We start from the raw sequence: 27,451 nt of genomic DNA, 5'->3' as shown, positions 1-27,451 counted from the left end.
TGAGTGTCATCTCTTTTAACTCTATTTTCCTTTCCAAATGGTTCCTGGACAGGTAAAGGGGACAAAATAGAGTAGACCGTGATTTCAGGTATGTTCAGCTTTCACAAGCTCGGCACCTTCCACAGCTTTGACAGACGTAACGTTCACATTAAGGGAGGCAACAATTAGGACGATGCAAGAAGCTCTAGTTCTTCGAAGGCTTGTCAGAGGACAGTAGATGGCTGTCCTACAATGGAATGAACTTCCGCCAAAGAACCCATGTCCTTCGTTGGAGATGGAAAGCCAAGGCTGGGTGCTTGACCACCAGCCATGGTTGCTGACTAAGGAAGGCCACTTTGGGTTGGTGTGGCTGGCCATGTGCTAAGTAGGGCCTCGTCCTCCTGTCTGATTCCGTGGTGCTAATGTTTCCTGCGGGTTCTCTTTCTTTTCAATTCAGTGGTTCAAAATCCCAGCCCCCATCAGAAGCCCTTCTGTGTGCTTAAAATGCAGATTTCCAGGCCCTGTATGGACACTCTAATGATACGCCGGGTCCAGGCTTGGGTGGGAGTGTGGGTTCCAGGGATCTGCATTTCTGTGTAGCTCCTAGGAGGTTCTGATGAGCTGAGAAGCACCCTCCTAAGAGGAGTGCCCGCTCCTTCAGAATAAGAACCATATTTTCTCCCTTTTTTGTATGCCTCCCTATACAAGGATAATTACACAGAAATGTTTGTTGATGGATTTATTCCAACATTTTTTTTAGCTCTCTTTGTCTGGAACTTTGCAAAATAAACACCGTGGGCACCCCAGGCTTTGTGAGGTGCACGCTAGCATGGAATTTCACTGTTTTAAATTGGGGGTCATCTTCTTGGTTTCAACTGAATTATGAAAGGAAGAAGAGAGACCCTTAGAAAAGTATGAATGTTGATGCTGAGAACTAGCCAGGCGTTTCCCTTCCAGCTGGTTCCATGAGGGATTAAGAGGCCGGCTGTTCTGCACCTCCCATTAGTGATGGTTCCAGACCCCTCCTCATTGTGCATTTATCTTGCAAGGGGCATATTGAAGGGATGTTTCCATTCTATTTTATCTGCAGAATTACTTTCCATTCTCAGGTCTTTTGTATAAGTATTCCCTTGAACCCATTCCAAAAAGTGGATTTTTAACCCAATAGACCATAACTGCACTGTTTTATCGTGCATACATATTTCAAAATGTGAATGTAAGTAGATTTAGCAAAGTTAAAATAAAATTAAAACTTTTCAAAGGGCACTACTGCTTGCTTTTCCATGTTGGACTTTTCCCTTTGGGGTTCTTATGCCATTTAAAAGACTCTAAGAACAGGAAGACATTTTCACTTGTGTCTTTTTTTTTTTCCCCCACAAGGGATGGGGTACAGAAATCACTGATAAGGTTTGAACTTCCTTTGCCTCCCAGCAGCACACGTGGTAGCAGTGTGATGAATTCTGAATCTGTAACTCAGTGCCATTTATAGCAGTAAGATCCCTAACTGGCATCTTGCGTCTTCTCTTGCCTCTCTTGAAAGCCCTTCTTTACGGGGAAGCTGGATTCATTTCTCTAAAATAGAAATCTGACCTTGCCACCACCCTGTTTTCCACCCCCTGATTAATCCCTTCACCATCTTCAGATCCCTTGGGATAAAAACCCAAATCTTCACCAGATTCTGCAAAGCCCCTGCCAGTCTGCAGCCTACCCTCACCCCACTCTCCCTCCTCTCCCAACCTGCCAGCCCCCACTTCCTGTCACAGGACCTTTGCACAGACTCTGCCTGGAGCCCTCTTCCCCTCCTGCTTTAGCTAATTAATTCTTGCTCATCCTTTAGGGCTCAGCAGGGTCACCACTTGAAATGACTTGCAAAGTTACTTCATCTTTCTGAGCTGTGTTTTCTTCTCTGTACAATGGGGTTCATACCTGTTTCTTCTTCCTAGGTTATTTTGGAAGGAAGGGAGTGCTTTGAATCATTCATTAAAGCACTCAGCATAGTACTAGGCATACAGGAGATTAGCATGCTGAGTAGTAGAGGTCATTTCTGAGCTGGTCTGCAACCTCAACTGTTAAGTCCTTGCCTTGGATTCTCCCACTCCTCATGCTGCAGATGTGATTTATTTATTTGGGGGAGGGTGGGAGTAGGTCAAAGGAGATCCAGAAAGGGAGGGGAAAAGGAGGGCGGTGTTGATACAACCTCTGGGATGCCCTCAGCATACCACTGAAAGACCCTTCCTTCCCCTGCTGCTATGGTCCGATGAGTGTTCCCCCTCCCAATTCATGTGTGGAAATTCTGACCCCTAACATAATGGTTTTAGGATGTGGGGCCTTTGGAGGAGCTTAATTCATGAAGGTGAAGCTCTCTTGAAAGGGATGCATACCCTTAAGGGCCAGGCCCCAGAGATCTCCCTAACCGCTCCTGCCCTGTGAGGACACAGGGAGAAAGCACCAGCTATGAAATGGGAAGAGGGTCCTTACTAGAACACAATTATGCCGACACCTTGATCTTGGACTTCCAGCCTCCAGAACTGTGAGAAATCAGTTTCTGTTGTTTGTAAGCCACCCAGTCTGTGGTCCTTTGTTATAGAAGCTCAAACAGACTGAGATACCCACTTGCTCACTTGGCCATATTTTGGCCTGATCACCCCCTGAGTGTAAGGGAAACAAAGGGTCATGTGGAGGAGAGATCCAGTGTTTATCATCCTAATTCTACAGTGAAGACATTGAGATCTGGGGAGTTGACATGCCTTCCGTGGGGTCACTCAGGTAGTCAGGGACAGAGTGGGGATTGAACCTACTGATTGAAAGGCTATCTGATTTCAGAGGTTTTTCTATCCCCCACAAACCCCGCCCTTTCTAACAAGCCAGGGCAAGTGACTGCATTTTGCATGCCTTTAAAACAGAACCTTGAGTTCAGGACTCTGCTTATGCCCTTCCTGTGTTCTCCAGAACACACGCAGTGACACCAGCTTCCATCCTTTCATTGTACAGGTTTCTGACAAGTACACAGACGGGCTTCTGGCTTGAGCGATGCCACTACAAAGGTCCCCCGCTTCTCATAAACACATCACTGCAAGGCTGCTTCTCAAGAAAGCGACTTCTGCTCCCTCCTGCGTGCTTTTATGTGTTGCTGTCAAGTGCAGAGTTGAGCTGGCCTCGTCTGCCTCTCTACTTTATGTATGATTCATAAAGAGAACTCGGAAGGTCGTGGGGTGTGTGATGCCACTTGGACTCTGTTCCCAAGGGCATCAAAAGGGGGCTGGGACCTGTTTCACTTTCCACGCACATGTAGGTCAGCTAGGGGAGCAGGGAAGAACTCTCCTGTGTAGGTTTTGGTTGCTGTTGTTTTTCTCAGGTTTCTCATTGTCGAGAACTGTTCCAGCTCTGCTAACCGAAGGGCCATGTGTCGTTTGGGTGGTCTGACCTCCTAGGGCAGGGGTGTGCAAACTGCGGCCCACAGGCCAACTATGGCCTGCAATCCATTTTTAATTGGCCTGCAGCAAATTCCAAAAATATATTTAGTTTACTTAAATAAACCAGGTGAGGCAATACGTACTTCACCTTTAGTGAGTGGCCCGGCTGTTTATGTGTTGTTTTACTGCATATGACCCTTGGTGAAACGTTGAAAAAAGTTTGGACACCCCTGCCCAGGGGAACCAAAGAGGCAACCCTCAGACTGATTGACAGCGGGCCCTGGGGGTTGTACCACATGTGTCACCTCACCTACCTGTGCTCCTGAGCCCGTGTTCCTGAGCCAGGGCAGATGTATGTTGAGGACCCAGCCATAGTCTTCATGACCACAGGCTATTTTTTTACATTTGGAAGAACATTTCTACCATTAGAGATTCAGTCTTTCGAGTCTTTGAGTCCCTGACTTTAAAATACAAGTGCCCAGGGGAATAGGAACACCATAAATTATTGTCAGCTAAGAGCTGGCAGCTGGTTTAGCATATAACAAGTATCTCGTTACAAATGGATGTTGAAATACCTAAGTTTGGGGATGATGGGCTTCTGGTTTTTGTATATTTGATGTTTAAATCATCCTTCTAATACCTCTTTCGCTTACCCACTCCTTCACGCACCCAAAATGCTCTTTGATTGGGAGAGCAAGTGGAAGCATTGAAGTTCTAGGGACTTAGAACCCGTGGGAATGGGTCCAGCTTATAAACGTCATACAGAGGGAACAAGGCTGCAGGTCAGTGGTTTTAGAGGTTCAGTGCTAGGCTGGAGTGTGTGTGTGTGTGTGTGTGTGTGTGTGTGTGTGTGTGCATTTGTGTGCGTGTTTAGGTGGGAGTGGGGTAAGTGTTGCATTTGTGAACAGAGGCAGGGAAAGGGCCCAGAGCAGGGAAGAGCCTGGAAAGAAACTAATAATTATAAAGCTTTTACAACATGCCAGCCTCAGTGCCATGGTTTCACTTGAGATTCCTCTTCTGATCCTGAAAACGTCCTTGCGATACATACTTCTCCACCATACAGGTAGGAAACCTCACCCAATGGTATTAGATTTTACATTTAAACGTGTCTGATGCCCAGATCTTACTCTCCATCCTCAATACCTACAGCTGGCAGTTGTCTGACTCAGGTTTGTTGAGGTCTGGCTCAGGGTGACCAACATAAGACGTATGAAACCCTTTCAATCTAAGCCTCAAGTATTTCGCCTATTGGATGGATGCCTGGCATTCCCTTTAATCCATTGGCCAGGAGGACTGAGGGGGGATGGCAAGTGGACCTGCATCTGGGCCACACAACCTTAGATCCTGACTAGGGGCCCTCTGAGACCACCCATCTGGGCGTAAGGATGGGGCTTCTCATGAGCTATTCCTGAAAGGCTGGAGGGGAGACAGAGTAGCTTGAAATGGGTTGTTATATACTGAATCGTGTCCCCACAAATTCATATGCCGAAGTCCTAACCTGATGTCATAGTACTTAGAAGTGGGACCATTGGGAAGTGATTGGGTTTCGATACAGTGAGACCCTCATGATGGGATTGATGCCCTTGTAAAAAGAGGAGGACAGATCTCTCTCTCTCCTCCCCCCTCCACCCCGCGCGCACTGAGGAAAGGCCAGGTTAGGATAGGCCTTCTGCAGGCCATGAAGAGACTCTTACCCAACACTGGCTCTGCCGGTACCTTGATCTTGGACTCCCAGCCTGTGGAACTATGGGAAATAAATGCCTGTAGTTTCAGCCACTCCATCTGTGGTATCGTGTGATAGCAGCTAAGCCGACAAAGACACAGGGTTAATGTTGTGTAACTTGAGGGAATTAGAAGTCACACACCTGGGTCCTTGGTGGGCCCCTTATTTTCTGTGGGCCTTGGGCAAGTCACTCTCCCTCTCTAAGCCTCAGTTTCTTCATCTACAAAATGGGGATTTTAGCAGTGTCTCCCTCAGAGCGATGTCGGGAGGCTGACATGCTGGAGTACTCAGACAGCACTCGCACGGCAGCTAGCACCGTGAGGGCACAGTACGAGCCAGCAGCGTCGCCATCATCCGTGTCCTTCATCGTGGGCAAGGTGGTCCACGTCACGATCGTCAGCGCCGGCCTCATTGCCGTCGTCAGAAACACTAAGTGTCTGCTTGCCCTTGACCTGGGTGCCCGCGTTGGAAACACTGAGTGGCAGGCGTGGACCAAACTCAGGAGTTGGCCTTTCCGTGCAGGCATCAGTGGTGGCCACTTTAGGGGAAAAGAATGGTTTGGAAACCAGGTCACAGAGGAAAGTGCCTCTTATTGTACAGAGCTGAGAGCTCTGCCATGGAAGTGCAGAGGGAGCCTGGCCTAATTGCATTGATAATACAATCCTGTAACTCATGCTGCCAACACGAAGGTGGATGGACGGTCCCATCCTGGCCGCGGAACACTGCCCGTGTTTTCCTAGGAGAGACATCTGCGCTCCAGCAGCGATTCAAGTGCTTTGGTCAGGCCCTTGCTATTAAGAGTCTGTGGCTCCGGTTTAATAAAAGGTAGTATATTAAAATGGAAACGTGTTATTATTGATAAGGACGAGACACATTATAGACCAGATTAAAGCTCGGATAATACAAAATGCAGGGGAAAGAAGCTAAGGGTTATTGAATACCTACTACGCACTGATTGCTCTGCTGGACACTTAGAGACATCACGCAAAATACCACATGCCTTCGGTTAAACCCAGTTTGGCCTCTCTGATATATTAATATATTTAATTATCAGACTTTCAACATTAAAGAAGATTACAATAGAGGCATCCAGTTGATTGGGGAATAGTTACTGCAAATGATAAGCTCTTTTGAATAAACCGATACCGACTTAATGAGGTTTTGCTGTGTATTATTTTTTTTCTTGATAGAAAATCAAGCCACTGCCCTCCTCCCCCACCCTTCTCAGTCCTTTTGCTTACTTCTAATGACCCCCTTTTCTCTCCCTCCACGGGAACTTTAAAACATTTAAATGAATGGATATTTTAGCCTCAAGTTTCTGGAATTCTAAGAGGGTCTGTAAGGTATGTGCTCAATTACAGAGGCCTGCGAACAAAAATAGGCAGCTTAGCTAGGAAAGTAAAAATAGAGAGGAGAGTGCCCCCCCCGCCCCCCCTTTCCCTAGCGTTGTGCTTTTGTTTCTGGAAGAGGATCAAGTATTCAACCTCCAGTTAATTTGTCTGCTACTTCAGATAACTTCTTCATGGTGCCGGCGTGCGCGCGATCGTTTAAAGAATTCATAAGACCAGTCTGAGGGCCAGTGTGTTGGGGAGAAGCCTTATCTGGCTCAGTAGGCTGGTGTGGTTTGGACTTGTTCCCCTCGTCTGCCCAGGTCCAGACAGGAGCCACGTGCCCGTCTGAGACAGGCTGAGGCTCAAGCCAGCCAGCGCCTGTCCATCCAGAGCACACCAAGGAAGCTGGAATGAAACACAGTGCCCATCCAACACCCACCACCCTCCATTTTCTGCTGACGCTCACAATTATCACTGTGAGTATATGTATTCCTGCTTCGACCTCAAAGATGAGGCTTCAGACTGGGGTCCGTGGTCATGTTACGCATGGGGCCCACCTGGCATTTGAAAGCAGGTCTCTCTGGAACTTTCTACGGAATCGCACTTCCTACATCCCTGACATCATTGTCATCGCAAAGAAACAAAGAAGAGCGGGCTGGAGAGGTTTGCGGGGTGCTCCTTGGTAAATGGCACAGAGCGAAGCCTATAGCTGGTGCTTGGGCCCTTCTTCTTGAAAAGAAATGTACGCATTTTGGAGGGGATGGTGTCAAAATGGAACGATGGGTGGGGAGACTGTGGTCTGGCTACTGTTGTCCCAGCCCAGAGCCTACGCCAGTGTGTGTCTCCCCACCTTCCAGCAGGTAGGAGCTTACAGAGACCTGTGTAGTTGGTATCAGCACCCAGGAACTGCCCTCCTAGGGGTTCCCCATGCCTGGTTCCACCAAATAGGTAAGGAGTCACTTCCAACCTGGTCACCTGCCTCTGTGCAGCCTGATTTCCCCTCAGGGATGCTTGCTTGAAGAATCCGCTTCTCTCCTCCATCTCCATAGCTCTTCCCCCGCACCAAGCCAAGCTCTTCTCTCAGTGTAAGTGCCCTGTACCAAGCTCTGCCCTCAGTGCTTTGCAAACATTCTTTCACAAGACAATTTTAAAAACAGGAAGCTATCGTTACCCCTCCCATTTCACAGATAAGCCAACCAAGGTGTGGAGGGGTTAGAGACCTGCCCACCTGTCCTCAGTAGCCAGGGGGAAGGTCAGGATCTGAATCCAAAGGGTGGGCTCAGGAGTCTGTCTTTCTTTGTCTAAACCTCCCTGCTCAGTTACCTGTCTCATCTCACTCCCTGTCCTTCCTGGGTCCCTCTTGGTCCAGCTTTCCTTCCCCTACCGGCTCTTCCTCCACCACCATTGTGTGTGTTTTTTTCTTTTCCCCCCTATGTAAACAGCCTTGGAAAGGTCTACCTGCTGGCCTTGTGTTCTGATAAGATCTGGCTGTGCTCCCTTTGTCTGGCCTGAACCTGCCTTTTCTGAATGGCCTTGTTAATTGCAATTGCCTCTCATAGAATGTGGATGGCAGTGCTACTTGACATCAGACTAATGCTTCTGACTTTCCTCAGTGCCCCCAGCAGCAGGGTAGGAGGGGGTCAGAGGCAAGAGAGAGCACTTTTGATTCCAATAAAATACATTAGAGCATTAGGGCTTTTCTATTAGTCAAGTCTCTCTCTCTGTCTCTCTCTCTGTTGGGAGGGGATGTTGTCGTTTCTAGGAATTCACAGTAAAATGAGAAATGATTAGGAGATTTCACTCCTGTAGCTCCTGTGAAGATTCATGTTTTAAATTTTTTTCCATTTCCAAGCTTTACTTCTAAGTATGAAAAAAATAGTAACTTTGAAGCAAAAAAAACCTGAATGATATGAGTATAAAGCAAGAGAATTAAGACTTCTGGGAAGTTGGTAGTGGGAGTTTGGTTTCTTGCTGGCCTACTGTCAGCCCTGCTTTCCTTTAATAATCTCCCTGTAATCCTATGAGGGAGGCATACAAAGCCCACTTTAGAGGTAGAAAAACTGAAGCTGAAAAGACTGGCTTGCTCTCCAGTGCTCAGTCATCATTGTTTTGTTTCATTGTCCTGGGGAAGAAACTCAAACCTGGAGCCTGTATGGTTTGGCTACCTTGGATCTGAAGGCGTGCAGGAAGATTAAGTCTGGTCGGCCTCCTTACCAGGACATAGGCTCCGTGCTCAAACTTGCCCTTATATTATCTCTTAGGAACCTCACAAGAAAACTGTGAGGTCAGAATTTCCTCCCATTTTACAGGTGGGAAAACTGAGGCATATAGAAGGAGGGAAGAAAGTGCCCAATTCACATAGTTGGTTCATGACTGAACTGGTAGTAAATCCAGGGTTGGTTCAAGACCCCTGGGCAGGAGAGGTTGGGTTGGGGAGTGGCCCCCCAAACTCTAGGTGCAGGGAATTGGTTTGTCTGGGACTGGCCTGGGTGAGGAGTGAGATCTGCTAAAAAGGTAGAGTGAGGATCTGACTTCAACTGCGGAGGGACTAGGAAGAGAGCATTTTGGGATCACAGTTTGTTCCCATCTAAATTTCCATATAGTGCTGGGACCATTTATAGCATGTGACCACCGGGACAGAGTGACATGGCAAAGCTGTCAAACAAAGCTGGGTCATTTTCATTTGCATGAGAGGTTCAACAAACAAACACAAAGTAAAAATGGATCTTAGCGATTCCAAAGCTGCTGCTGGAGACGGGCTCTGAAGTTGCAAATGTGAGCTTTGTTATCAAATGAATTCACATCATTTATGGCATAGTTTCCCTTCAAGGCCCAGATTTCTGACTGCTCTTGAAATATCAGAGTGCCACCAAAGGCTTGTCATTCTGGACTAAAATTCTGGCATGCAGCATTGGCAGGCAGGGAGGCGGCTCGGTGGGGGTTGCCCCTGTAGATGGGGTGAGAGCTCCCCAAATCCCATATTCCCAACTCATCTGCTTCCAGCAGGCACGCTACCTGCCTCATCCCTCCAGCTTTTGAGTGTTCGGTTACCTGGAGTGGCAGGAGGAATGTCATCAGATCAGAAAGAACCACCACCAGCCACTGACCTCCTCTGAGCTGAGCGTTAGTTTTCTCATCTGTGAAATGGTTGCTCTGAGGGTGAATTGTGCTAGCAGAGGTGAAGTTCTCTGGTAAGTGCTCAGGGCACTCTCATAGCTGCTATTTAATTTGTTACCACCTTCCACTTCCTTCCTTTAGGGTTAAATGCATAGAAAACCTGAAGCACAGAGCAGTGCTTGGGAGAGGGATGGGGTAGGCAGGCTGCTTTTGTGAACTGGTGCCTTCTCCAGAAAACCTTTCTTTTCCTTGGAATTCAGCACGACCCCAGTTGAGAACAAAGCTTTTCACACCTTTGTTTGTTTTTTTCAGGTCTAAGTTTCCTCCAGGAGATTTTCGAAAAGGAAAAGGCAGGGGTGCCCCCAACCCAAACCTGAAGCCAATGCAACTATGACAATAGGACCCATCCTGGGTAGAAAAAAAAGCCTCCCTTTTAATTAGAAGCCTGGAAGGACAAACCCTTTAATTGCTGCACTTGTAGTGTCAGGGCTATCAATATTTGTGGCTCTTTCATTAATAAACTGGCAAGTCAGAAAGCCCTAGGTGTGGGATCCCCTCCCCCCATCGCCTCTTCCACCCCAAGCTCTACTTAATCAACTGCAGACTGGATCAAACAGGAAAAGAACATGTAAATCAGCTGCATTAATTCCACAGGCCCTAAATAGGTAGAAGGCAAGGGAACATGAAAGGGAGCCTTGGTCCCTTTCACTGCAGACGTCCCTGCTCTCCGTGAACCCAAGCAAGAGGTATTTAAACAGCCCCGCAGATTGCCAGTGACTCAGGGAATGCCTGGGTTTATGTATGGATTAGCACAGTGATATGCCCTGAGTAGCAGAGACGAAGACTAATTACCTGACAGAACTCCCCTCCACTCGCCTGGGTCATTGAAATTAATTTCTGCTTTCAGGCTTGGCAGAAAGCAGCTGCAGAATTTCAGTTCAATACTCAAATTAACGGGGAACCGAAATTATTTCTCTGCACAGGCAGTATTAGAGGAGTGGGTTACCAAATAGATCTTGATCACAGACACCAAAGAAAGGATTATCCCTCCTTTTTCATCAAGAGCCTTAGGTCCTTGGAACGTGCAAGGGGGGTGGGGTGGGGAGAAAAAAACAACCACCAATTTATTGGCGAGTTAACACTTAAGTACTGCATTGAATTGGGTGTGAGTACCTGTTTAGGAGACCTCCTGTCCCCAAAATTTACAATTTCTCTCCACTTAACCAAAACATGAAATATATGGCCCTTTGTATATACCTCAATCAGAATTCCTAATCTAGGGATATTCTACAGCATCCCGTGTTGTCAGAAAGGCTTCACCCTTATTTTAAGGATGAGGCAGTGGGTGAAGAGGGGAGGGAGGGGAGGGGGAAGAAGTCAGAGATGGGATTTGAACCCAGGATTTTGGTCTCGGAGTTCATCTTTCTGTTGCTTTACCTTGCCTTTCTCTTTGGCTCTAAGCCCTTCTCCCTGCTTCTTCCTCTCTGGGCTCCCCGCTTTCATGTCAGCCTAGGTGGGATCTGTCAACTCCGTTGAGCACCATCTGTGTGCTCAGATCAAGTTCAATGCTGCCTGGAACCACAGTTCTCATCTCATTTGTCTCTGTGATTTTCATGTCACCGGTACCTACCTGATGGATGAGAATCATGGGCAAGCGAAGTCCCCCTATTCTTGCCAGGGGCTCTGCCAGCTGAGACAGCTGCAGGGTCCACGGTCAGTACCCACTGTGACCACTGTTGCTTTTGCTCCTGCTGAAGCTGGTTGCACTTCAGGGTTACCAGAGGGGATTCTTAGTTCAATGATTAACTAAAATCTGGAATCCTACTATCTGGATACACATGATATCCCTCCTGCTCCTAGGTATAAATACGTGGGATTATTAGGCCCTACTATTACTATTACGCATAGTATTACTAGTACCTGCCGTATGGGGATTTTGTAAGGAATGAGTTAGTTAATAGAGGTGAAATCCTTCAAGCTGCCTGGCACACAATAAACCCCCAATAAATGTTAGCACAGCTAGTACCGCTGCCCCTGGGAACCCCGACTAGAGAACCCTCTTCTTTGTTCCTGTGAAATGGTAGAGAAGCTCTGTACAGCTATCCAGACCCACGACGATCCCACGGTGCTGCAGCTCGTAATATTCATAGCTACCTCTTGCCCTTTTAATGCCTAAGAACTCAAAAGAAAACACGTATTCTTAGAATAGCAATAGATACCATATATCAAATACGTACCATGTGCCAGCATACTCATATTTATCTTAAAAAAGAAAATCAACCTTGACAAGTTTTTATAAACAGAGGCTGCAGGAGTTTCCGACCCGCACAGACACCCCACAGCTAGTCCAGGGGCGGTGCAGGTACTGAAACCCCGGGCTCTGTCTCCAAGCCCACAAGGTAGCCGTGAACCCACGTGTGCTCCACTGCGTCACCCAGTAGCAGGCAGGCCCCTTCTAACGTGTCCAGCTCTAAGCCTGTGACCTCGAGGCGAATGACTTCCACATCTCATTACTGCTCCCCTGAGCCCCCCACCCCCTGTGGGGTAGGAAGGTTAATCAGCCACGCACTGAATCTGCTTATAAGGCTGTTTCATGTACAATTTTTATATCTTGGCTCCTAATAATGGTCCCATTATAAATGATCGTCTCACTGTGATATACTGGTTCCTCGCCTTCTAGGAACTGATTTAAAAGGAAGCCTTGGACTTCCTGTGCCCATAGAGTTCATTCACATTGCTTTTTGCTTGCTCAGCAGCTGAAGGGGGTCTAGGAGACAGCCCCCCTCCAAAAAAAATATTTTTTTTTTTCTTCCCAGTGTGAGGCAGTTGTCATAATTAGTAACTTCCAGCTTACTTGATATCTTAATAATACTTTATGGAAACTAATGACTGCAGTTCCTTCGCCCGTGCTCTCCCTCCCCCACCCCCAGCTTCTGGTCAGAAAGGTACTGCCAGTGGACGAAGGCTTACCTCTGGGTCTGTCACCTTTCTCTTCTAGGCTACCAACACATTCTAGTTATTTCTAGGATGACTTGAGAGAACAGGTCACAGGGGGTATATAGCATCAGAGACTGCATTTTCAAACCCCAACCCCCGGACATGTTTATCCAGCAAATATTTACTTATTTGTTTGGTTCTGGCCTATGAATATGCTGCTAGGTTCAACAGGACAGACTGTATGAGAATAAGACACATCCAGAAAATGTGGAACGCATGTTAGCACTCTGCATAGGCCTGTACAGTGGAAACTAACTAAGGAAAATTGCACTTCCTGGAATCCTTTGTGCTAGTCATTAGTGCTACATGGATGAGCTTGGGTTTTAGCTCTCAATGAGTTTAGGATCAAGGGAATCATGAAAGAATGCTTTGTTACCCCCAAAGTTGGGTTGCATTGAATGTGTAAAGTGCTTTAAATCCCTCTCTGAACCTCAAGGCTAAGCAATGTACATTCCAGCCCTAGTGATCTTCTTCCCTGTTCTCAGAAGTGTCAGCCACTTTCCTACCCCAGGGTTTTCCATCTACTGTTTCCTCTCCTGCCATGATCTTCTTCCCACCCTTGGGGTGCCTGTGTCCTCATCATCCCTTAACTCTCAGTATAAATACTCCTCAAAGAGGCCAATCCCGTCCGTCCATATTAGTTTCCTGTTGCTACTGGAACAGATAACTGCAGACTTGGTAGCTTAAACAATCTGAATGTGTTCTCTTTCTATTCTGGATGTTAAAAGTCCAAAATGGGTCTCCTTGGGCTGAAATCAAGGCGTTTGCAGGGCTGGATTTCTTCTGGAGGCTCTAAGGGAGAATCATGCCAGTTTCTGGGGACCACTTGTGTTTCTCTGCCCATAGCCCTCTTCTCCCATCTTCAAGTCTGGCAATGTAGCATCTAAGAATCTCTGACTCTGTTCCTCCTGGCTAGCTTTTCCATCTCTTTAGGATCTCTGTGACTCCACTGTGGCCACCTGGGTAATTCAGTATACGCTCCCCATCTCAAGAACCTTACGTCCATCTGCAAAGCCCCCTTCGCCATGGAAAGTAACGTATTCACAGGTTTCAGGAATCCGAACTTGGCCCTCTTTCAGCACCTTTATTCTACCTACCACACTGTCCTAACTAAATAAAGTAATACCTCTCCATTCTCTACCTCAGCCTTTAGTTCTTTAGCATCCAAACACTCACAAAAACTTATACATTTAAAATTTTAGGTTGGTCAATTGGCAGAGAAGCGGACAGCGGATTGCAGATTTAAATATATATATATATATATATATATATATATATATATATATATATATATATATATATATATTAGGTTGGTGCAAAAGTAATTGCAATTTAAAAGGTTAAGTGATTGCAAAAAACCGCAATTACTTTTGCACCAACCTAATAGTATATCTGGGCATATAATTGGTTCAGGCTCTGCTGGACCCGGATATTAAGAAGATGTCATCAAGAATCTGTCTCTTGGTCTTTTTGGCTCACCTTTTTCCTGTGTTGACTCAGAAACTTTCTTCCTTGATAATGTCAAAGCCAGCTGCACCTTTAGGATGTGAAGAGGGTCAAAACTGGAGGTTGACCAGTTAACCTTCACGGGTCTAGTTGGGGAATGCACCCTTGAAGTAATGTGTGAAAATGATTGGACAAGTGTAAGTCGTGTGCCCCCGTGAATGGGGCTTAGGAGCAGATCTGTTTCCCAAAGGAATCAGGGTGCTTTACCACAGGGAAAATGAATGCTGGCCCAGCACACACATAATGGGGCGTACCTGCCCTTTAAAATCTTACTTAACCTCTCCTCTCACTTTGGAGACTAGTGGGTTACTCTGACTTTTTCTATCTTTCTGCACATTTACATCATTACACAAATGAGCATGTGATTACATGATAATGGTCCCTTTTCAATATACTGTACAATGACATCTTTTGCAAAGCATCTTTGGGTCTGTTAGGGAAGGGAATGGACTCCAGCCTGCTTTGTGCCAGGAACTATATTCTAGGCCTAATTTTCATGTCATCAAACCTTCACTGCCACCATCTTATGCAGGGGGACCTATTCCTCCCCATTTGACAAAATAATAGCTCCCATTTCCTGAGTGCACACTAAGCGCTAGCATCACACAGCGCCCTTAGACTTTCACTTCCCTTAGTCCTCCAAACAACCCTAGGGGTGATTCAGAATCTCCTGGCTGGTAAACCAGAAGATCCAATAAACCCTAACCCCAAAACAGAAGCTTCTAAAACAGAGCGGAAAATGTATTGGCGAATGCTGGTGACATCCAACTGAGTATTTCTGCCTTTTGGGGATCCCAGCCCTTTATCCCTCCAACTCTAAATAGGTAGAGGTTTTTATTGCTGTTTTTCTAAAAAGGAACATTAGTAATCACATGGGCAGAAATTTTACACGAACGGCAAGCTTTTCTTTTTCATTTGCTTTAGCTTAGTCCTTTCCATTACTCATCCGTCTTCTTGGACCCTCCTATCTGCACACCATGCTTATTTTTATTCCCCCAGAACAGGTGTGTGGCACCTTGGAGAAGATGAAGCCAGAAAGGAAATCAGTCAGCCAGGAATTATGTTAAAAGATGACTGAATCAATTTCCACCTCCCAGAAGTTCTATGAAAAACAGCTGTTTCTTTAGGATGTCAGAGCACCCTTTTCCGCTCTAATTCGGGTGTCTCCCTAACAGAGGCCTGGGTGGGGCCTTCAGAGATCTTGATGATCTTGTCTTAAGGTAGCACCGATGGGTGGTTCCCCTTTTATCTGCAGCCAGCCAGTTCCTCTGCGCCCACTGCTTTGGGGAAGAGTTTCCATTGCACTTCTTTTTGTGGACAGCTCTGGAGTAAACAGTCACTGGTCATTAGATGATCTTGCTAATGAGAGACTGACTATACAATATACAAATGGCCATACCATGGTTGCCTACCACCTCTGCAGCAGCCAGCCTGGGAAGCCAAACCACAACCTCTGTGGCGACCAATCAAGAATGTCCAGGACTTGGTCAACAACTTCCCCTAATTTTCTATACACCTCCAACACAGGACCAACCAGAGAAAGCCAAATATGATCCCGAAATCAATCACACAGGACGCCCCGCTTCTCGTTAACCCACTTCTAGCTTCCCCGTGCCAATAGCCTCTAATAAGAGCACACCTGAAACTTTCCCTTTTTTCATTATAAGACTTTTCCTCTCCTCTGCCTACCTTTGAGTCTCTGCCAAACACACCTGATGGTGGCTGACTACCCTGCCGTAACAAGCTTTGAATAAATGGCCTCCATTTGTTCTCATTTGGGTGGCCTTTGTTTATTGCTACACTAACTTTGCACTAGGTTCTTTTTCTTTAAGCTGTAAAAATCTTTTTTTATTAGTTTCAGGTGTACAAAACAACAGACTGATTAGACGTTTACATACCTCACACTGTGATCACCCCAACAAGTCTACTACCTGACACTGTACATAGCTATTATAATACCATTGATTATATTCCCTGCGCTGTGACTTTACATCCTGTGAATATATATATATATATATATACACACACACACACACACACACACACACATATATATGTATATGTATATATATTTGACATTCAATATTATTTTAGCTTTAGGTATATAGCACAGTGGTTAAACATTTATGTAATCTATGAAGTGATCCCCCCAATAAATCCAGTACTTATCTGACACCCTGCATAGTCTTTACAATATTACTGACTATATTCCCCATACTGTATTTCACATCCCATGACTATTTTGTGACTACCAATTTGTACAAATTGGCAGGTTCCTTTTCTTTCCACAAAAATCTTCTCTTGTATGTAAATACATACCATAACCTTGATCTTTCCTACCTCTCAGTTTTCTCCTTTTCTCTCATTTATCCTTCTCTTATGGCTCTGCCCTTTTGACCTTGGTTAAAATAATTTGTTCCTGTTGCGACATATTTATTTTGTGTCGAATATCAATTGTGCAAGGTAGGTTCACTGATCATCTTGTTTAACCCTCACTGAAATCTCACTAATATACTCTTAGCTCCCATTTCACAGGTCTAGTTAATGGGCAGTCAGAAGAATTAAGTGATCCTGGCTTTCCAAGGTGATAAGCCACAGCAGAAGGGAAGAATCCAATCTCTTGTCTGTGGTTGAATCTAAGACCCTGGCCGCCATTTTGATCTACTTCTCTTATCTAACTATGGTTCCCTGAAGGCAGGTTGTGTTGTAATGTATCTGTGTATCCATCACAGAAACTAGAGACTAGTAGGACTGACTTAAATGTCCGAGAAAGGAGGGAGAGAGGTGAAGAAGAAGAAAAACAAGAAGAATGAACACAGATTCAAACAAGAAAAAGTGTTTGACTAAATTCCATTTAAAGGGTCTCGTTGATCCTATTAATAATACTAAATACAGTGACCATAATGTTACTCTAATTTCTTTAAGGCATATTTTAAAGATGAAAAGGTACATATATCTACTTAGCACTCTTTTTGCTTTTCAGAAGAACATACTCATATCTGTAAATATACAGATAATTTCCTGCTTACATGCCATAAACTAGAGACACCACCCACACTCCAGATGAACACAGGTCCAGTTTTGTCACCTGTGTGAAGCTGGGTCATGGTGCCCTGCTTCCCATGGCTCTCTGCCTGTTGATGAGATGTGGAGTATTCTCCCAGTGACGCAGTCTGAATCTAAAGCTTCCGTGGTTTGAATCCAAGAGAACCACATACAAATGCATTTTTCATGTATAGGTTGTTCACTCTAGCCTTTGAGATTATGCAATTAGCATATGTTGTCATAGTGATGTATTTATTATAATGGAGGTGTTCTCGGAAAACCAGATTTAATAGTTTTAAATCAGAGACCAACATGGACCTTTAGGAATTCCATTCACAGTACATTTTATGCCTGGTGAAAGGTTATGGAATGGGTTTCCCTGCCACCACCCCCACTCCCCCCTCCCCCCCCCCACCACCACCCTCCATCCCACAAATCTCAACTGGCCTACAAAAGTTCCACTGTAGATTTTTGGGAGCCAGACACTTGATACAGACAGAAAATTTCAGAGTTTATACTATTACCTACATGGCACACTTTCTAATGAAAAGGAGTGGGGAAAAAGTGAGCTGGCTGTTAGGTTTATATCCTAAACTCTTGTAACAATGCGAGTCTCCTTAATGGAGAGTCTCGTAGCCTGGGACTGAAGGAAATTGGCTTTTCTCCTTGATTCAGCTGATAGCCCCTTGATTGCTGAAGCCATTGTCCATCTGTTCAACTACCGTATTCACAGAGAAGTCGTACCCCCCACCCAAGGCCAGTACTTGGCATCTCTCCGTTGGTATCAGGATCCTGCAAAGGCTTCTTACATTGTAGGCGCCAAAGTGGCACCATTATATATCATTTTTAGTTAAACTGCCCTATTTTAGTGTGTCCATCCCCAGCATGCTTAAACAGGAAAGGTGAATGAGAGGGAGAAAGCCCCGAGGTATTGGAAGACCGTGGTTCCTTTGTGTCTACAGAGAAGATATAAAGATTGAATTAGACTCTTAAAATATCTGTGGATGTCAGGTTGAATACAAGCAGTTATTCAGTGTCTTACTCTGGCAGGAGAACAAGTCCCCTGGAGGTGGGAAGCCATGTAGGTCCCTAGGAGTGTGAGCAGACTGTTAAAACAGTAGCAAAGATAGGCTGGAATGATGCCAGCATCTATCCCTGGTCTTCAACCAAGGTCTAGGGCTAAAATCTTGCCCTTACCAATTACATGTTTAGCGGTTCCTTCTATTTATGAAGAACCTCAGGGCATATACCTCCAGAGGCCCAGCTCATCTCCCCAGGCTATGTCCCCTGCACCCCCAACCCCCCACCCTTCCAAGTGGAAACTCTTAAGTATCAAAGAGCAAATGCTTCGGGATCAGACACAATTGAGTATGAATCTGAGTTCTAGCAAACTGATTGGTTGGACTCATAATGAGCCTTACTCTTTCTGAGCCTTATTTTTTTTTTTTTTTTTTTTTTTTTTTGTCTCTAGAATGGGGGACGTATTGTTAGCTATAACTGAGTGGAGTGAGATATAGTGCAGGTAAAATGGCCGGAAGAATGCCAGGCACAGAGATGGTCACTGTTACCAATTGATTTATTGCTATGATTATCTTCTGCCAAGATCAGGTATAAGATGAATGTATTATTGGCTTTCCTGGGACTTTTAAGGGAAGTTATCTATAAGCCTTCATGATAAGCCAGGTGTCTAGAAGACAGCTTGAGAGCAAGGCTCCAGGCTACTTAAAAACATGTTTGGAAGTTATGTCCCATGAATGCCGGATGCAATCATGGACACTAAAAAGCACTGTAAAAAAGCCATAATAAGTCACACAGACCCCTCAGCAGCCCATTTTCCTTTCTAGTGCTCCAGGCACAGTCATTTCTCAACCTGTTTGGGGTTTCCTTGTGTGTTACCTAGACAGCTGCTACTATCATCTCCCAGCCAAGGACCCACCTCCCCCTTCCCTCCCCTGCCCTATGAGGACTCAGGATTTAGTATGCTCAAGAATTGGGTACTGGGGAAAAGATGCCAGATTTCTTTTCTTTTCAGATTCTGATTTCTCTGTGATAAAAATAGAGTTGGTAGGTAAGCAGCTATTTCTTTTTACACGTGTATATATTTTAATAAGACTGTGAATTTCTTAACCTTTCTTAACACTAGCCTAAGTAGATCATTTGACTGGACCCAGCATAGAACCTGATTTGAACTGTTACTTTGAAAAACCAACTTTTATTTTTTGATTATAGTAGTAAATAGTATGCATGGTCGAAGAAGAAGGAGAAGGAAAAAGTTAGGAACCTAGGCAGAAGAAAAATTTCAATGTGCTAATAATTCCCTCACCCTGATGTGATCACTCTTAATATCTGTTGTTTGTTCTTTTCTTTCTTCTGAGTAATGGCATTTTTTAAAAATGGGCTAAGCATTTCATATGTCATTAAACATTGCTTAGAAGAATACTTTAATGATTTCGTAAGATTGCACTGTCTGAATGAATTGCGTTTTATTTAACCATTTCTCTATTTTGGGATAGTTAGGCTGTTTACCGTTTGGGCACTGTATTTTTAAAAGTAAATACTCAGGCTTATTTTATTTATTTTTTTGCCTCGTATATTTTGTAGCGTAAGCATAGCAGTTATGATGGATGATTCCCCAATATCCTTTTACCTCCAATGATTAATCTAAGCCTATTATGCTAACCTATGCATCTTGCCAGTGATTGGTTTAGAAATAGACACGTGACCTAGTCCTCGCCAATGAAAATGGAGTGCACTTCTGGCAAAGGTTTTCTTCCTTCTAAAAGAGATACACAGGCAGGGGCTGACTTTCTGCTTCCTCTGGAAAGTGAGCCTGGACCCACTGAAACTGTCTTGTGCTCAAGTGACCTCCTTCCAGTTTGAGATGAAGCTGACTCGGAGGGGAGCAGAGGAGCACGTGGAAAGAACCTGGGTTCACCGTGGTATTATAGGGCCACCGGTACCCGCTGTACCTGTGGCCTATTTGCCTCTGGCCTTCCGATGGTCATAAAATAAGCTATTTCGAGTTGGGTTTGGATCTTGTATCTGTGACTTGAAGGTGGACACATCCTGAATCGTTCAGGGAGTGTGAGCAACCAGAGAGTCTTCCTATATAAAGACGGCCACAGAAAGAGACACAGAGATTCAGATGATTTGCCCAAAGTCACACCTACTTTGAGGAGCTCAAACTATTGCAGAAACTTCTTTTAAAGTCATCTCTCTGCTACTTAAAGTGCCTTCCCTCACCCTCAGTTAGGGAGACACTCTCAAAAGGCCAAAGACGCGTGATAGGGGATGAGCCCAGGATCGAAAATCAGAAAGTATGAGTTTAAATTGGCTTCGACCCTTTATCATCTGGGTGTGTGATTCGGGCAGAGCTTCTCAACCCTTCTAGCTTTCTGGTAAATGAAGTCAATACACTGACGGGAGATTGACATATAAACCCCTTTGTAAAAATGTGAAACAATTATATGTTTAGCATCATCATCTTCGTTTGCCTGTGCCAGTGATAGCTACCAAGTCCCTACTATGTGCCAGGGTCTGTTTTCAATGTTAGCATTATGGCAGTGAGCAAACAGATACCTCTGTCCTCGTGGTTTCTGTATTCTAATGAAGATGGCAGAAAATTAACAGATAAAGTAATCAACTGCACACTTTGGACCCAAGTTCTTCTCAGATTCCGATTGCTCCATGATCTAAATAATATTTTTAAGTGAACAATTATTTTTGTCTGGCTATCTATCTATCTATCCATCCATCCTTCCCTCTCCTCTTTCATATATTTTATATTTATTTATTTACTATTATTTTTTTGGCTGTGAATTTCTTAAACTTTCTTAACCCATGTCCTAAGTAAATTGATGGGACATTGTGATAGAACTTATTTATTACTATTGTTTTGGTTTTTGATGTAGAGCAATGTTTCTTAAATTGTGTTCCAAGGACCCCTGGACATTGCAGTTGTATTTTCTGGTGAGAGAGAGAGAGAGAGAGAGAGAGAGAGAGAGAGAGAGAGAGAGAGACATACATGGTTATCTCAGTGGTAATGTGAAAAGATTAATTAAATCTATGGATCCTCTGGGTGACCACCTTAAAAATAAACATCGATACATGAAAATGCCTGGGTTTGCATTTTGCACGGGTGGTTTGTTTGTCATAACTCAACTGAGTTTCCCTCAGTCTTTTGAAATCTCCTTCAGCCTGCACAGGGGTCCTTATCAGTGTTATTTTACAAATGGGGAAACTGAGACTCAAGGGAGCTTCAGTGATTTGCCTTGGCCACACATCCCTCTGGTTGCAGGACTGAGAGTTAAACTTGGGTCTCATTCCCTTCACATTCCATCCTCTGTTTCTCCTCTCCCTACTTCTCTGGGTGGTGGCGCATGGACACTAAATTTGATTTGATTACTTAGGATAAAACGGTTTATAAAATGCTACAGAGCAGGGCCTTTCCTTTTTGAGAACTTGATATAATAAAGTTGGCTTGATCTTCTCAGCTTGTATCTTAAGGGAACAAGTAAATTAAACAAGTAATTATATCCATAATGTTTTTAGAAGTTAGATGATTTAAATATATGAATCTCATCTGAGTGTGCAGCCTTTTGTCTGCGGTGTTTCCTGCCAAAAGATCTCTTGACAGGAAATAAACATTAAAATAATCTTTAATCCCTTGTCTGGTCTATTACCATTAACAATTGATGCACTTTAATTTTGTGGGATTTTAACTACAAAATGGAACGGCTAAGTAGTGATAATTGGGTTTGGAATTATACGGTCATTTATATCAACAGAGATGCAAGAGGCTGGGAGGGAGGGTGATTAATTACTTACTATTTCCTGGCCGGGGTTCCTATTATACCATTTTCTGATATGTTCTGCTGTGAACAATTATCACCAAATGAAAGTAAACAAATCTGTGATCTGAGGCTTTATTTAGAAGTCAGACTATATTTAGGTGATATGGACTTGATTTTCACAGACCCTGTGAGTTGTATGTGTTTCTTCTCCCAGGGGTCCCACCAGCTCTGTATTTGAGTATGGTTCTCTTTGTGCATTTTAACTTCCAAAATGTGCCTCCCTGGGGAAATGCTTGGTTTGCCAAGGAAAAACAACAACAACAACAACAACATTGATTCAGGTCTTCGCTCAATACCAAAGGCATGTTTGGGAGGGGCCGTGGTTTATTCTTCCCTCCCCCTGGTTTGCTTCATCACAGTGTGGGGTGGGAGAAGGCCAAAATTATTAGGTGGACATGAGAATAATGTCCACATTATGTTCAGCTTTTTCTCTTAACCCAGCAGGTGTGTGTGTGAAATGCAGGACTACCTCTCTGTGCCTCAGTCTCCCCATCATTGTTCAACAGCAAATCAACCTGCCTGACCGGGATTTTGTGGGTGTGCAGTCACCCCTCCAATATGTTATTTCCTTTCTCTGTCCCCAGTTTGTGACACATCCACAAAGCATATCCCATGTTTCTTCCTGGCTCTCTCTGCAAGGGGCTCCTTCCAAAGCCAGAGCCAAGATCATCACATAGATTGCGCTGACTCCTGAAGATTGATGGGTGCTTGATCTGATGTGTTTCATGGGAAGTAGGAGGACACTTAGGGAGAGGATGTGGATACAAGCCATTTCAAGAGTCACTTGTGAGGCGGGACTCAGGGGCCAAGTGACTTTGGTTTTTCACCTTATACCAGAGTTTCTCCACCTCGAACTATTGACTGTGGGTTGGGTCAATCTTTGTTGTTGTTTTTTTGTTTTGTTTTGTTTTGCGGGGAGAGGCATTTCCTATGCACCGTGGGAGTTTAGCAGCACCTCTGGCCTCTCCACGCTAGATCCCAGTAGCACCCACCTTCCTCCCAAGTCCTGAAAAACCAAAAATGTCTGCGGACATAGCCAAATATCCTTCGGGGGCAAAGTCATCCCTGGTTGAGAATCTTTGTTTTATAACCTCGACATTTTTAGCATTTTTTTTTTCAAGAGAAAATATTTTTAGTAGCAAAATAATAAACCCAGAAAGTATTAATAACAACAAAAGAAGAATATAAACTACTACCAAAGTGACATTCATTATGCGCTAGGCCCTCATCTAAGCACTTGGCTAAATTGTCACTAATTTAATCCTCACAAGAATCCCATAAGGAAATACAGTGATTTCCTAGGGCTGCTGTAACAATGGCCCATAAACTGGAATGGCTGAAAGTAATAGGCATTCATTCTGTCACAGTTTTGGATGCCAGAAGTCTGAAATCGAGGTTTGGGCAGGGTTGGTCCCTTCTGGGGTCTAAAGGAGGATCTGTCCCCTGCCTCTTTACTAGCTTCTGTTGGTTGCTGGCAATCCTTGGTGTTCCAGGGTTTATAGCAGCATATCTCCCTGTTTCCGTCTTCATATGGCTATCTTCCTTCAGAGTCCATCTGTCTTCTCATCTTCTTATAAGGGCACCAGCCATTGAATTTAGGGCCCACCTGAATCCAGTGTGACCTCATTTTAGCTTAATTATGTCTGCAAAGATCCTATTTCCAAATATGGTCACATTCTGAGGTTCCAGGTGGACATGACTTTTGTGCAAACACAATTTGCACAGTACAGGCAGGGATTACTCATATCTCTGTTTTACGGATAAGGAAACTGAGGCACAGAGAGATGAAGTGACTATGTCAGCGTCACCTGGGAACTTGTTAGTCATGCACATTCTAAGGCCCTACCCCAGACCCCCTGAATCTGAACCTCTGGGAGTGGGACCCGGCCGTCTTGTTTTAACTAGCCCTCCAAGGGAATCCTGAGGTCCTAAAGTTTGAGAAGCTCTGATGAAAAGTGCAGCGTAAAAAAAAGGTCTTTTAAGACATCATTGAAATCAATGACCAAATGTTTCTCGAGGGCACTTGGTTTACAAAACACAGTGCTAATTCCTAATTCCAGAAGGTCAGGGTCAGGAGACTTCTTATTGTTTGTCCAAAGGGGTCTTTTCCTCCTACCACGTGTCCCCACAAATAAGACCTAGCCCGACCATCAGCTCTAATGCGTCTTTTGGAGCAAAAATTAATATAAGACCTGATATTATATTATATTATATTATATTATATTATATTATATTATATTATATTATATTACATTACATTACATTACATTACATTACATAAGACCCAGTGTTATTTTACTATAGTATAATAGTTATTTTACTATAATAGTTATTTTACTATAGTATAATAGTTATTTTACTATAGTAAAATAAGACCGGGTATTATATTATGTTATGTAATGTTATGTTATGTTATATAAGACCCGGTCTTATAGTAAAATAAGACCGGGTCTTATATTAATTTTTGCTCCAAAAGACGCATTAGAGCTGATGGTGCGGCCAGGTCTTATTTTCGGGGAAACACGGTAGATGTTCGAAAGTATTTGAAACATCACAGTGCTCAGATCTTTGCCCGTGTGAAGATAGCAAGTGTCATGTGAAAGGTAAGTTGAGAAACGTATTTTTGTTTTTGTAAGTCACTCCCCTCTTCTTAGACATTTATTTTAGAAGGCAAACCACTAGGCCTCCAGCTCCTTTCATCAGCTGCTTTCGCGTCCCAGGGGCTTTCCCTGCCAGGAATGTAACGCGCTGTTAGTGCCTGTAATAAAGTCACGTCATTTTAGGCTCATCGGTACACTGTTAATTGATCTTTATTTCCTATTATTTCACCTCAAAGCAAACACATCACTCACCATGGTGACACCGGAGTTGTTTATCTTCTCTGTGCAAGTGTTTGCTCTTTTTAACAGGCTTTTATTATTCTCTGTTTCAGAAAGACTTTTCCCCATCTGTTTCCGATAGTCAGCTCTGCTTCTTTTTTCTTTAAAATTACAGATTATATAAACGAATGCCATCAGCAGGAGGGAGGTTATTACCTTACAGGTTAAGTGGTAGAGTGGTCTGGCCACTGCCAGCCCACCTCTACAATGCCCTTCTGCAAATGAAAGATTCCCATCTGTGGAGAAACCCCTTCAATTCCTTTGAGGAGGGTTGGTGTGGGCTTGGGAGAAACAGAAGAAAATTGGAGACATTGGTATTCTTTCTGGAGGGGGAGGAGGCTACTCCACACATGAGGAAGCCCCGGCTTTCACTTTCCAGTTTCCAATGGGAGGGGGCCTGGGATTGGGATTTAGTGATTAGCATTCAAAGATCCCTCAGTGTCTACCAGATAATTCACAAAACAAGAGACGGGGCTTCGTCTTCCTGGAAAAGTCTACTTGGAAGAAGCTTTTTTATTTTTTGTTTCGGGTGGTTATTTTTGCTGCTTGCCACCCCACTTGGGGGAAATAAACAGTACAGGGAATCGAAAGCTCATGTTAAACATTTAAAACCTTTGCCTAAAATATAACAGTAAAAGTTTTCCTTCCATCCCTCGTTCCCAACTCTCTCTCCAAAAGAAACCACCATTAAAGGTTTATTGTGGACTCTTCCAGAAGCATCATATGCATTTACCATCAGATACAGATAGTATAGCCTTTTAAAAAATGCATACATCCGAGACCATTGACTACATTTTGTGCATTACCTTGCTATTTTATTTAATAATGTCATGGAGATTATTTGGTACCAGTGTATATCGCTGACTTCCTAATGTACAATGACTGCGCAATATCCCATCATGTGGATGTCCTCTAATTTATTTATTCAGTCCTCTCTTGGCAGACATGTAGGTTGAGTTCATAATTTGTTTTCACACATGATTCAGTAAAGAACACTCCTGCATATATATTTTGTCTTCTTGAACCAAGATATCAAAAGGGTGATTTTCCAGGAACAGAAATACTGGAACAAGGGTACTTGCGTGTCTGAAATAGTTCCATAGGAATTGCCAAATTAGCCTCTAAAATGGTTGTAATAGTTTGTTCTCCACCATTTTCACATGAGAATGCCTGTGTCACCCCAGAAATTACCTCTGGCAGCCACAAGAGAACTTGAATGCCCCTGATAGGTCCAGCAAGTCAGCAAACAGTACCCCATTTTAAAAAATTTATGTTGCTCTCGTATTATCAGGTTCTTATAAAGCGGCCACTTCATAACAAAACACTGTGTATCCCAATCCCCAAGCTTGACAGTTCCCCCCCCCCTTTCAATACATCACATTGATTTTCTGTATGACTTTATCTGCTTAATACAAAGTGGGATTGAACAGTTATTTGTCTGGATTTGACCATTCCTTATCAAACATTTATGATTTAGCTTTTGCCACAACATCTTCTTGTAAGGTGTTTCTTATTTTTATCTTTTTCCGTAAAGGTAGGATTGTGTTGACAGCCCTGTAATAAATCTCTCTTGAAAGAGACGTGTTGCAGAAAGGTGGGGAGATGGTAGGAACTCTGTGCATAGGCCGTTTGAGGAAAAGCTTGAAGAAGGGGTCATGTGAATTATTTCTGGACCAAACTCATCTTTTAATAGTAGTTGACGCCCTGACTTTGGGGTTTGAGTGATATATTAGGATTGGGTGCTTCAGAGGGGTGCTGCTCTGACAATGAATTGTCCAGTAAATAAGTGAGGTTGTACAGACATGGCCGATTCTTAGAACCACCTCCTGTCTGTACACAGAATACTAATGTCATTGTCAGGGTCAGGGTCAGGGCAAGGTCACCAGCCTTCACTGGGAGTCTTGTTCGGAATTCAATCTGCATACAGGAGATCAGAAAATAGCAGAAAAGGGTGGGACTTTCTTATTTTTCTCTTGCATTTGTTCTGTTTCTTTCTTGAAAGCATTTTCTAGCTTCATGTAGGAAAAAGAGAATTAGAAAATTTCACTCATTTCTGGAAAACTTCATTGAGCACATGCTATATGCATCATGCCCTGGGAACCAGTTCCAGGAACACTGGCATGGATAAAGCAATGTGGCAAAATGGAGGCAGCAGCCAGAACATTGTGGGTTTTCATCCCGACTCTGGAGCTGGATGACTCGAAGCAAGTCTTATTTATTTACTTACGTATTTACTTACTTACTTACTTACTTATTTATTTTTGGCTTACAACAACTCACGTTTGTCACATCGCCATTTCTGTGGATGAAAAATCCAGGCACAGTTCAGCATCTCTCCTGGGTTTTAACCGAGGGGCTGCCGTCGCTGACGAGGGCTGCACTGGGGAGGGTCTGCTCCCAATCTCCCACTCGGTGTTCACGCCAGGATTCGAGTATTTCAGCTGTTGTTGGACAGAGGGCCTGCGTTCCTTGTTGGACGTTATTTGCTGGTTGTTGCCATGTGGCCTCTCTAAGAGGACAACTCATAACATGGTAGTTGTTCCATCTGAGAGAGCCAGCGAGAGAGCAAGAGATGATGAGCAAGATGGAAGCCTTAATCTTAGAAATG

The 27,451-nt window shown here is 44.1% G+C and overlaps 1 protein-coding gene across 2 annotated transcripts in view; it reads left to right on the top strand.

The window, feature by feature from the left end:
• Nucleotides 1-27,451, top strand: part of WWOX (WW domain containing oxidoreductase) — a 916,272-nt gene that overhangs the window by 432,596 nt on the left and 456,225 nt on the right. The window contains exon 9 of one of the 2 annotated variants that reach the window (XM_074314544.2): nucleotides 2,971-3,093. The exons of the other annotated variant lie outside the window; for it this stretch is intronic. Within the exon in view, the coding sequence (XP_074170645.2) occupies nucleotides 2,971-3,006 (36 nt within the window). The 3' untranslated portion in view covers nucleotides 3,007-3,093. Of the gene's footprint in view, nucleotides 1-2,970; nucleotides 3,094-27,451 lie in introns of those variants that run through there. 2 annotated transcript variants of the gene reach the window in all.

This window comes from Rhinolophus sinicus, chromosome 8, assembly GCF_057876585.1.
Source record: "Rhinolophus sinicus isolate RSI-liver-muscle chromosome 8, RSI-T2T, whole genome shotgun sequence".
Lineage (NCBI taxonomy): Eukaryota > Metazoa > Chordata > Mammalia > Chiroptera > Rhinolophidae > Rhinolophus > Rhinolophus sinicus.
The sequence above is the reverse complement of the archived record's forward strand: the minus strand, read 5'-3'. Positions and strand labels throughout refer to the sequence as shown.